We start from the raw sequence: 10,763 nt of genomic DNA on the forward strand, positions 1-10,763 counted from the left end.
CACAATATAAAGGGCTCGTGCGTAGCACTTCAGACTTGCAATGGTCATCGATATATCGCATCCGATACAGAGCTTATTCGCATCCGAAGATGGAATTTCAAGGCATTGATCTCGCCTTGCGCTCCACCTTACAGCGCGAATGATCTACTAGAGAGAAAGATGAAGTGAGTAGGAGGAAAAGAAGATAGACCAGAAATACTGGGATAGAACGGATATGGGTATTAGTATCATCTATGGCACTTCCATGGCCATTTCAAGCGAAAATACGAGTCCGCTTGACTGGGCTGCCCATACGTAGAGACGCCGCTCCGTTGGCCATGCCATTCAGGAGTCGGCCCATTCCTTCCACATCCAGCTCACCACGCTTCAGCATGAGCTGATCAGTTTCGGGAGTTGCTTCCGATTTCACGGAGAGCTGGCTCGGTTCGTCGGATTCAACTAATGTAGGGGCAAGGATCATCAATTGGTGCTCTGCCGCCACGAGAACATCGAAGACTTGTCGTTCTGCTTGGCGAGAACGGCGAACAGGTGCTGGTAGGTGGCCAATAGCTTGGAAGTTCTGGCCCATCAGATTGACATCTTGGAAGGGAGACACTCGGCAGCGGTTGGAAGCATCAAATGTACCCTTCGCCTGCACGGCATTGCGCCATAGGGAAAGCAGACTTGGGATAACTGCACTCTGACGGCCATGACGGAGCAGGATGGATTCGTCGGGCAGCGCATCTTGCGTCGAGTTAATTTGCAAGACGGAAATCTGGCCGCGGTGAGATGGACTAGCCGCAGTCGTCGATCCCTTCAACAGGCCATCTTCACGGACACGTCTGGTGGATGGTGTCATAGGCGCAAATCGGGGCCGCTGTTCTGCCTCGGACTGGGTGTTAGAAAGTGGTGTGACAATACGGCCACTGACTGCGTATGCAGTCAAAGAACCACCGGTAACACCTTGAATGCTTGTCTGGCGGTGCAACGGGCCCTTGGCAGCGCCAGGACCGGCGCCTTCAATGTCCCAGACGCCCCAGTCACCATCCTCGAGAAGCACCATGACAGCCTGACCACCCAGCACCCAATCAGCATCAACGATTGTCTTTCTTCGGGGTAGCCCCACGGGTCCCGGCTCGAAGCCGGGGTACAGGCTGATCAGCCATCGGCCTTCCATATCGGTAGTTTCATACTCTTCCTGTGGGATGGATGCCCGTCGCGCAGTTTTAGAGGCCTTTTTCACAGAGAAACAAGAGTAGACCTTGACACACCCGCTGTGGAATGCAACAAGGAGAGTTGAATGGCGAGGAGATGGCCATGGCGAAGGGTTAAAGGTGATTGTCTGCGCTGGTGCCGGCAGAAGTCGTCGCTGAGACACAATGTCTTCCTCTAGAAAGCGGTAGGAGCCTGATCCAGATGGTTCCTCTCGGATTGGAATGCGGTGCAACAGCAATGCGCCAGACCCTTCTGCTGAATGTGTGGCCAGAAGGAGGTCCCACTTTCCACGGTTACCGAACCGGCCCCGCGATTTGCGTGGGCCTTCTTCCTCATTATCCTGACAGGTGAAAGTCAGAGACACTCCACGGGGAGTATCTTGATGGGTAGTGGCACCGAGAACCGTGAGAGTTTGAATGCGCCAGGTCACAGAGTCGGTCTGTGCAGGATGAGGAGGCGTAAGAGGTAGAGTCACAACTCGTGTCGAAAAGTCGGAGCAAACGACAGAGATGACAGTTGTGTTTCTCAAAATGGGCGGGAAGGCGTCAAGGGGTGAGCGTGATTCTTCGGGGAGAACTTGAGGAACGGCCACATCCAGAACTCGGCTTCCAAGGGGAATATCAATCTGTCGCAGGATCTCTTCGTACGGAGCAGCAGGATCGACCTCAGTTTCCTCCAGGCTGAAACCGTAGCTAGGCTCTTCTTGTGCCGGCTGTTCGGGCTCTTCCTCGTCCGAATCAATAATCATTACTGAGTCGTCCACATGGTTTTCCGCGCGCCTCGGTTTCTCTGCAGGTGCTGGTGCTTTTGACTCTGCAAAGCGTCTCCCTCCTCTCCAGATAACTTTCAGACCAGTGTCATAGCCGTAGACAATGATGGATGAGCCATTTGGAGCTCGGAGGGGGTAACCCTTGGCGGAGTGAATGCGATGAGGCAGGCGATAGCTAAAAGTTTGCAGAGAGAGTGAATCAGCATTTAACCAAGTGTTGCGAAGGGAAGGCAGTCAAACGTACCTGATCTGCAAGCCATCTTCTCTGGATCGAACCAGAGGGGTGGTTGAGAATGAGGGCATCGTGAGAATTGCGATGCTGTCAAGCTATTAAGAGCTTGTGAAGGTTCCAGCTGAGGCGCCAAAGGGCACCGCAATGATGACAGACAACTCAGACGATGAAAAGTGCAAGCTCAATCTTAGACAAGTATTGAGCAGAGAGCGACGAGTAGAGTAGAAAGGTAGTGAGGCGAGGGGAGGTGTTGACGGAAGTTGTTTTGGGCGGCGAGAAAGTCGATCCAAATCCGCGTTCCAGCGCGTTTCCAACTTCGACATTCAACAACCATGTCCTGTGGCCGGCGCACCGTTACTTAACCTACATGGACGAAATGACCAATTCAGCAGGCTGGACCAGAGAACTGTTTGTGACGGCGCATTACCACTGCTACACCAGCTGCTCATCAGCCCACCATGGCTTCCGTTCGATCTCTCGGCCTCCACGAACCTTCGGCTGTATCCTACCTTGTCGCAGAGGGTATCCTCCCTCCTGATCCCTCTGAAGACCACTATAACTGGACGGTATGCGTCGACGAAAGCGGGTTGACAGGTCCGGTGGACGATGACCTTGTATGGACGAAGCATTGCGTTGTATGGTCCCGCGCAGGGATGGTGAAGCGAGTCTTTCGAATGGACCCCGAGAAAGAAGAGATCCGACATGCTCTATTTACGCAATTTGCTGCTGTCAACCTCAAGCGCTCTGGAAACACACCTACGAGACAAGCCAGCACCACCGCGAGATCTACAAAACAGAGCCAGCGAAATGGGAAACAGTCGATGGAAAGCCAGGGCTCAACGTTGAATCTGCATGGAGATGCCCAAGTGGCAGCGGTTGCACCTCAGCAATCCAGTGAAACCCTTTCCAGAGCTCTGGTGGTGGTCCTGAAATCCCAAGCGCACATCTTCTTTGTCGCGGGCAACAGCCATACAATTCCTCTGCCCTTCGAGGTGGAATCTGTATTTGCAACCCCTCGCGGTCTTCTACTTCAAAGGAAGATCCCAGAACCCACCGAAGGACGTCAGCAGCTAGCTGCACCTCCCAATTCTTTCATGACCAACTCGCTATTCGACCCGGGTGCTTCACAGTCTTTTGGCATGAGACCACCTTCCAGCAAAGGCAGACGACCTTCGATTAAGCTCTCAGCTCCAAGCTCTTGGGTGCCTAACTCCAGCCCGAGCAATGACCTACCGCGAGTCTTCTCTCTCATCGATCCCCATTCAGAGATGGGCCTTGTTGTGACATCGCAGAGCTCTCGATGGCTCCAGAGTAGTGTCAACAGCAAAAGAAAGCGGCCATCTGGACTGGAAGTGCTGGACCCATTGGATGAGATTGTATACATCTCTCCAAAGGACGAGCTTCTGGGAACCAGCAGAGGCGCATCCAATGGCCCATTGATTCTAGTGGTAACCCTCAATACTACTACAGGCATCTATACGATTTGGACTGCACGCTACAAAGATGATGAATCTGGTGGCTCGATGAAAGACAAAGCCAGACGAGAGACAGGAGGAACTCGTTCAGTAAGGCGGAGCTCACATTTCGGTATGGCAACTGGTGCAACAACGCCCGCTGCTCGCACTACAGGCAGAGAGAGCCTCGGAGGCTGGACCGAAAAGAGCCAAACCGAGTCTCAGCAACCTGAAGACGACCTTGCTTCAAGGGTCGCGCAGGACTTTGGTGATGTCGGTGTGCCCCTTAAGACATCTAGACGTGTCAGCTCTTTGCTGGCCCGAACGGATCTTGCCACTAGTCAGGACCGCATGACATTTTCAGAGCTGGCTACTGGAAGTCAGTCTAGCGCCATACCTCATGGCCATGGTAGTTTCCGGCAGTCTATTGGAGGAGCAAGCATGCGTGGAAGCTTTGGCTTCAACCCGCGAGGCTCCCTTCCTCCTGGGACAGGATCTGTCTACAGTACTGCAGGCAGCTTTGTGGATGCCCCGGTGGATAGGCTACTAGAAGAACTCAATAATGATGCGCTATCAGAAGGCTTCGAGAGCATTGCCCTTCGTGAATCGGCATCTGGGCTTCCAGAGGAGCTCTTACTAAACAAGGTCGAGAGCTTCCCATCAAAATTCTCTGGAGACTTCCAAAAGTCCACATCAGAGCCAGCATTCCGTCGGTTGAAGGTTTCCACTTTGGCTTTCACTGACTATGGAAGCGCGCAAAAGGGAAACACAGCTTCTGTTGCCATATGCATCGTGGACCAAGAGGCACGGAGCATGACCATTGTGAATCTCAAAGCGGATCGAGTCTCCATTTCAAAGAGCCGGAAGAAGAAGAACAAGTCCGACCAGAGTCCATTGCTTGTTCATGCAGTCAAGGTCAAGCATGTGCCAAACATCTCAGATGCTTGCACGATCTCCGATGGAGACATTTCACGAATCCTTTCACTCAGCGAGACAGAAAGCGGTCACCGCGAGCTATCCTTGCAAACACTCTGGGGTAGCCCAACGAAGGTAGAGGTTCCCATCCCACTACAGCTGCATGAGCCTCATGGTATCTCTGCCAACAAGCTCGAGACACGCCCAAGAGAAAGCGGTGTTAACCGAGTAATGGCCGACCCCAATCTCGTCTTCACCAAGCTCGATCATGTGTGCTCTCGAGGCAAGATTGACCTGGTGGACACCGAAAAACAACGACACAGGCTCCAAATCCGAATGGAGCCCCGTAATGATCTTGTGAAGAAGGTACTTAGGGCCTGCAAATTTGCCTTACGTGATTCGGACAAAGCAGGCGATGGCATCATGGTTGCCTGGTGGGAAGTCATTAAATGGCTTCGAGGTAAAGAGGACATTGAAAATGACCTCGAGTGGACGGCCATGACTGTCGTGCTATTAAGCTTAGCACTTCCATTCGTCACGCCCCCCGCGGCCCCGACACCCAAGCGAGCACGCCGCAAGAGGGGATTGCTAAGGTCGAGCAGTGGCGGTCATCTTGATCTTGAAAGCTGGGAGACCATGCTTGACCTGGAGTCTGGCTCATCCGGTGTTGTAGCACCTTGGATGATGGACAGCTCCTGGGGATGGATTGTTGAACAAGATGCAATCGAGGATCTCTCAACAGCCTCGCGTACACCCAAACTTGACCAGCCCAATACAAGCCGATCTACCTACCGCAACAATTCATACTTGCTTCGATGCATTGCTCTCAGTCGTGAATTCCTTCAAACCTCCCAAGGTATTAGGGCTGCTGGCGACGAAGGTTATCTCCCTATTTCAGAACTGTTCTCTGAAAATACAAGATGTACCGCTCTATGCAGTGTCGTTGTGGCCTTGCATTTACTCCGCGAAGAGCAGAAACTTTCAACGTGCGATTCGGAAGAGTCCCGGAGACCATTGGGTTTGCTTGCTCCGGTTCTCGCACAACTGGGCGGCTGGCTAGGCTGGAACTCTTGGAAATGGACCGAGAATGCCTACTTCGGAACTGAAATGGCCAGTATGGAGCGCTGGCAATTTGAAGACACCCAAATTTCTGGACTCAATGTACCCCGAGAACCTTTCTCTCCTCCATCTATCTTTGCTTTCCTCATGGATGCCGCTCACCAAAACCCTACGCCGTTTGTCACTCTTCTCGATATTGTGACTGCATCCGAGCGAAGTCCTAGAAAGGGCCGCATGTGGCGTGAATGTTTCAGTCTTACACCAAGGACATTGGCACTGAATGGCTTCTTCACTGAAGTTCATGATGTTTCAACACCCTTGGAAAAGATCAAACTGTTGCAGCGCTGGGGATTCACCAAGAGTGTTATCGACAGCTTCCCCGAAGGTGTCAGCGCTCCGCTGTACGAGGCAGTCATGCAATGTCAGATTGAAGCCTCCTCCTCCTGGAATGCATCACTGCTAGAGTTGATTGATCGGGAGGACCTCTACATGTCAATGAACCCCACTCAAACCACTTCATTGCCAGCACCACAGCAACATGTACCGTCTCATGACGCTGTACGAGACTTCCATTACATCAGTAGTGCGGCATTGGACATCGATGCCATCAATGCTTTTGAGGCATCTGCGGAGGCTGACCGATTCTCTGTGACAAGATTGATATTCAAAGATGATAAGCGGTTCCTGGAAGCAGCCAGACTCCTGAATCAGTCTAAAGCTCCTGTGGCAGAATGCATAGCCGAGCCAGAATGGAGCGATGCTGACCTTCTCGAGGCGCAAAAGGAGATTGTGCAGCTAGTGACTGTTCGCACTCTTTCTACTCCTGCAGGTCGTGGAATGCTTTCCTTCAGTGGACGGCTTCCACTGTTGACTGAGAAACTGCCAATTCCATCCTTTTCGCTACAGTGTGTCATGAAGCCCTCTAATGTGACAGTCAGCGCGGAAAGATCTGCATTTTCAGAAGAGAAAGTTTGTTGGGCATTCTTCCACAATGGTGTCTCCACTGGCCTGGCAATCTCCAAGGCATCCAAGGGAATCGACACTTCGTGGATATTGTTCAATAAGCCACAAGAACTCACTAATCGCCATGCCGGCTTCTTGTTGGCCCTGGGTTTGAACGGTCATCTCAAATCGCTGGCCAAGTGGGTTGCTTTCAAGTACCTCACTCCGAAGCACACCATGACCTCGATCGGTCTCTTGCTCGGTCTTTCTGCATCGTATATTGGTACAATGGATACGCTTATCACACGTCTGCTCTCGGTCCATGTGACACGAATGCTCCCAATGGGAGCAGCTGAGCTGAACCTTTCACCATTGACTCAAACTGCCGGAATCATGGGTATTGGTTTGCTCTACTGTGGCTCTCAGCACCGTCGCATGAGCGAGGTCATGCTCTCTGAAATTGAAAACAGTGAGTATGACGAGCAAGCTGCTACACAGGAGGACCTTCGTGATGAAGGATACCGCCTGGCTGCAGGATTTGCGCTTGGCTTCATCAACCTCGGCAAAGGTGACGATCTACGTGGTATGCGTGATATGCACATTGTTGAGCGGCTGCTAGCAATTGCCGTGGGCACAAAGAATGTCGATATTGCCCATGTGCTTGACCGTGCCACAGCTGGCGCAACCATTGCCTTGATGATCATATTCATGAAGACGAACGATTCGGTACTGGCCAAGAAGATTGACATCCCTGATACAACTGTTCGCTTCGACTATGTTCGGCCGGACCTGTTCCTGTTGCGAACTCTGGCTCGGCACATTATCATGTGGGATAGCATCCAGCCCACAGCTGAGTGGATCAGCTCAAGTCTTCCTGAGGTATACCGAGCCAGATCGCGACTTGTGGACGTGCGCCGCCTGCGCAGTGAAGATATGCCTTTCTTCAATATTATTGCTGGTCTTTGCTTTGCACTCGGTCTCCGCCATGCTGGATCGGGACAAGCACAAGCACGAGACCTATTGCTGTTCTATCTAGACCAGCTCATCCGCATTTCACGGCTGCCTGTGCACAACTACGATGCCAAGCTGGCGCGCAATTCTGTCCGCAACTGCCAGGATGTGGTAGCCCTAGCTGCAGCCGCAGTCATGGCCGGCACTGGTGATCTAGCTCTATTCCGACGTCTGCGCTCCCTGCATGGCCGCATCGACGCAGACACGCCCTATGGCAGCCACATGGCAGCACACATGGCGGTAGGAGTTCTCTTCCTCGGCGGAGGCAGCTACACACTCGGTACATCCAAACGCGCCGTGGTCTCCCTCATCTGCGCATTCTACCCAATCTTCCCTACCTCCGTTCTAGACAACAAATGCCACCTCCAAGCCTTCCGCCATCTCTGGGTCCTCGCCGCTGAGCCACGCTGCCTCATCCCCCGTGATATCGACACCCGCCGACCAATCTCCATCCCAATAACAATAACCTTCAATGACGAAACAACTCGTACAATCGGCGCCCCCTGCCTCCTCCCAGACCCAAGCAGCATAACACGCATTGAAATCCGCGGGCCAGACCACTGGCCTCTAGTCCTAGACTTCAGCCAAAACGACACCCTCCGCGAGAAATTCCACCGCGGCGACCCATCAATCTATCTCCGCCGCAAAGCAACCTACAGCCCCTCAGGCTCAACAGCCTCCGTCTTCGCCTCAACCCTAACAGGCCTAAGTGAAGCCCAAGACATCCTCCAAACCTCAACAGTACAATCCTCATCTCAAGCAAAGGGCCTACCCCCCTCCGCCTGGCCAACCCGCACAAGGCTCCTCCAAGCAACAACCCCAACATCCTCAACACCTTCACAATCCCCCTGGGACTGGGTCTTCAACTTGCCCTCCCTCCAAGGGCTCGACATCCGCGAACGCTCTCTCGTCCTCCCATCCTCCTTCCCAATGCGCGGAGAACGAATCTCCTCAGACATCGTCTCCGCGCCACCCTGGCTACGCACTTCAGCAGTCGACTCCCGCCTCGCGCTGTCTCACACCGTGCGGAATATCGTGCAGTCTGCCCGTGGCCGCGGTGCTGACCCGGATGAAATCCGTGATCGTATCTGGCAGTTGCGGTTGCTGTTTGATTGGTTGGATCGAACGCAGCCTGTTGAGCGGGATTCCTCCTCGGAGCCTGGCGTGAATATGAAGACTTTGCAGCCGCCTTCTGGGCTTTGGTTGCGGAGGGACTTTGTTGAGGAGGCTAGGTGGCAGGTTTGGGGTGTGCAGATTGGAGATCGGGTTGATGAGTAGAATTGATTTGAGTGATTATTATGTTTGTGTCGGAGTATGAGAGAAGGGGTTAACTTGCCCAAGAGTTATTATTCCCACAGGCAACGTGTATTTTATTTGCTTGACTTTTAGGTCCAGAGAGTAGGAGATATGATTTCTTATGAGATCAATATCAATGTCATTCAGTATCTATATATTTGCTTTCCTCGTACTGTGTTCTTGAACTCTACTTAATGTCATTTCCATATCCCTATTTTCATTGCATCATATCGACAATATGCAAGCCATTCACTCGTAAAAGACATAAAATATAATCGAAATAGAAACATGTATTTTATAACGAACGGTGCTGTCCTTCCTTCAACAGTCCACGGTCACCACCTCCACCCTTCTGCCATAACCAGATACCCTCTACAGCCCAAGCTGCAGCACTAGCATGACGTCCAACACCAGACGCAATGGGCATGTTATCATTCTGAACCTCGGCATCTTTGCTACTGAAAGCCTTGTTTCTGCCGGCACTCTGGCCAGCAGCGCCATCCGCTTCAGCAAGCATACCGGCAACGACACCTTCCTTCTCGATCACGAACCACAAACCCTCGGACAACGGCCCACCGCGATCACCGAACTCTGCCCGACCTAGACGGAATAGGATCCGGCCGATGACTTGCCATGCGATACAGCGCTGGGCGGGGAATGTTGAGCGTGCTAGGATGGCCAGCTCGGGGATTGTGTACCCCGCCGCATGTGGATCGTCGCCGTGGTGGTGCAGGCCCATGGTTGTTGGGAGTGACAGAGAGGTCTCGGGGGCGAGGATTGTGCCGGTAAGCGAGAAGCGGATTGCTGAGGGGGCCATGGAGATGGCGCTGCTGGCTGGGTGGTAGGCGGATGTTGAATCGGGGTCTTCTTCATCCGCGCTGAGGGGTTGGAGCCAGGAGAGGGTTGATGGGTCCTGGGAGATTTCGGGGAAGTAGTGGGACTGGAGATCTGAGAGAAAGTTGGGGGAAGATGGGTCGAGGATTGGCATGGGCGTTGAGGGCTGTGGGAAGTGGAAGGTTTCGAGGGTTGCTGGGTCGAGGGAGGGTTGTTCGGATGCTGGGTGGAGGTCCTGGGGGAGAGAGCTGGGTGGGCGGTCTTCATTAACTGGAGGTGGTTGAGATGGCTTTTGAAGAGAATGGGATTGAGCTGTTGATAGTGCCCGTGGTCTGGTTGTTGGCTCGGGCACATCGAATGAAACTGATTTCTTCGGTTTAGACGCAGTTTCATCTTTGGGTGCTGGGGGCTCTTTGTCGCTCTGCTCATGCTCATCGATTCTAGCTCTGCGGAGGAACCGTTCTAGGAGGCTTGGGTCCATCTGTTCCATCAACTCTTCCCGTTCCTGCTTGATCTGGGCGTCCGACATGGCTGCCAGCTGTCGCCGGTTCTCCTCGTCGATAAGTTTCTTTTCATCTTGAACGGGTTCCTCGGTAGACGGTTTAGACGCGGTGGGTTGCTGAGCTCGTCGTTGTTTGAAGGAAGATGGCTTGCGCTGGCGGGGTGCCGGGAAGCCGGTTGATGAACTCGACAGCGTGGGGGCAGGAGGTTTGGCGACGGAGGGGGCCCGTTCTTGGATTTCGCCGACGAGAGAGAATGGAGAGGGAATTTCAGGAGCGCCTTCATCCCCATCCAGGTCGAGGACGAAACGTTCGCCGCGGAAAGCCATGTTGTCAAGACAAAGAAGAGAGGAAAAAAAGTTATGTCAGCGCGGGGATGCGGCTCCCAAAGCCTAAAATGGGTCTGCAGAGAAGGCTAACCATATTAGGCTAGTGGTAGATGACGGATGTGCTAGGCCTAATTGGGACTCCTCACACTGGTTCCGTTGCATCTATACATTTCGCTTGACTTCATGGGCTGTTTTTCCTCAGGAAAGGGTTTGCACTTGACGTATAGG

General features: G+C 53.0%; 3 protein-coding genes across 3 annotated transcripts; 1 reads left to right on the forward strand and 2 right to left on the reverse strand.

Annotated features, from left to right (window-relative positions):
• Positions 1–253: 253 nt before the first annotated feature.
• Positions 254–2,266, reverse strand: N7508_005607 (uncharacterized protein; the record flags this gene model as incomplete). The annotated part of the gene is made up of 2 exons (XM_058463673.1): positions 254–2,138; positions 2,208–2,266. 2 exons carry the CDS (start codon positions 2,264–2,266, stop codon positions 254–256), a joined length of 1,944 nt encoding a protein of 647 aa, XP_058320151.1.
• Positions 2,267–2,653: 387 nt separating this feature from the next.
• On the forward strand, positions 2,654–8,854 carry N7508_005608 (anaphase promoting complex subunit 1; the record flags this gene model as incomplete). The annotated part of the gene is made up of 1 exon (XM_058463674.1): positions 2,654–8,854. The coding sequence occupies one exon, from the start codon at positions 2,654–2,656 to the stop codon at positions 8,852–8,854; it is 6,201 nt and encodes a 2,066-aa protein (XP_058320152.1).
• A 313-nt stretch (positions 8,855–9,167) lies between these two features.
• Positions 9,168–10,535, reverse strand: N7508_005609 (RPAP1 family protein; the record flags this gene model as incomplete). Its single annotated transcript, XM_058463675.1, has 1 exon — positions 9,168–10,535. One exon carries the CDS (start codon positions 10,533–10,535, stop codon positions 9,168–9,170), a length of 1,368 nt encoding a protein of 455 aa, XP_058320153.1.
• Positions 10,536–10,763: the final 228 nt, after the last annotated feature.

This window comes from Penicillium antarcticum (genome assembly GCF_028974205.1).
Source record: "Penicillium antarcticum strain IBT 31339 chromosome Unknown utg000005l_segment0_segment0, whole genome shotgun sequence".
Taxonomy (NCBI): Eukaryota; Fungi; Ascomycota; class Eurotiomycetes; order Eurotiales; family Aspergillaceae; genus Penicillium; species Penicillium antarcticum.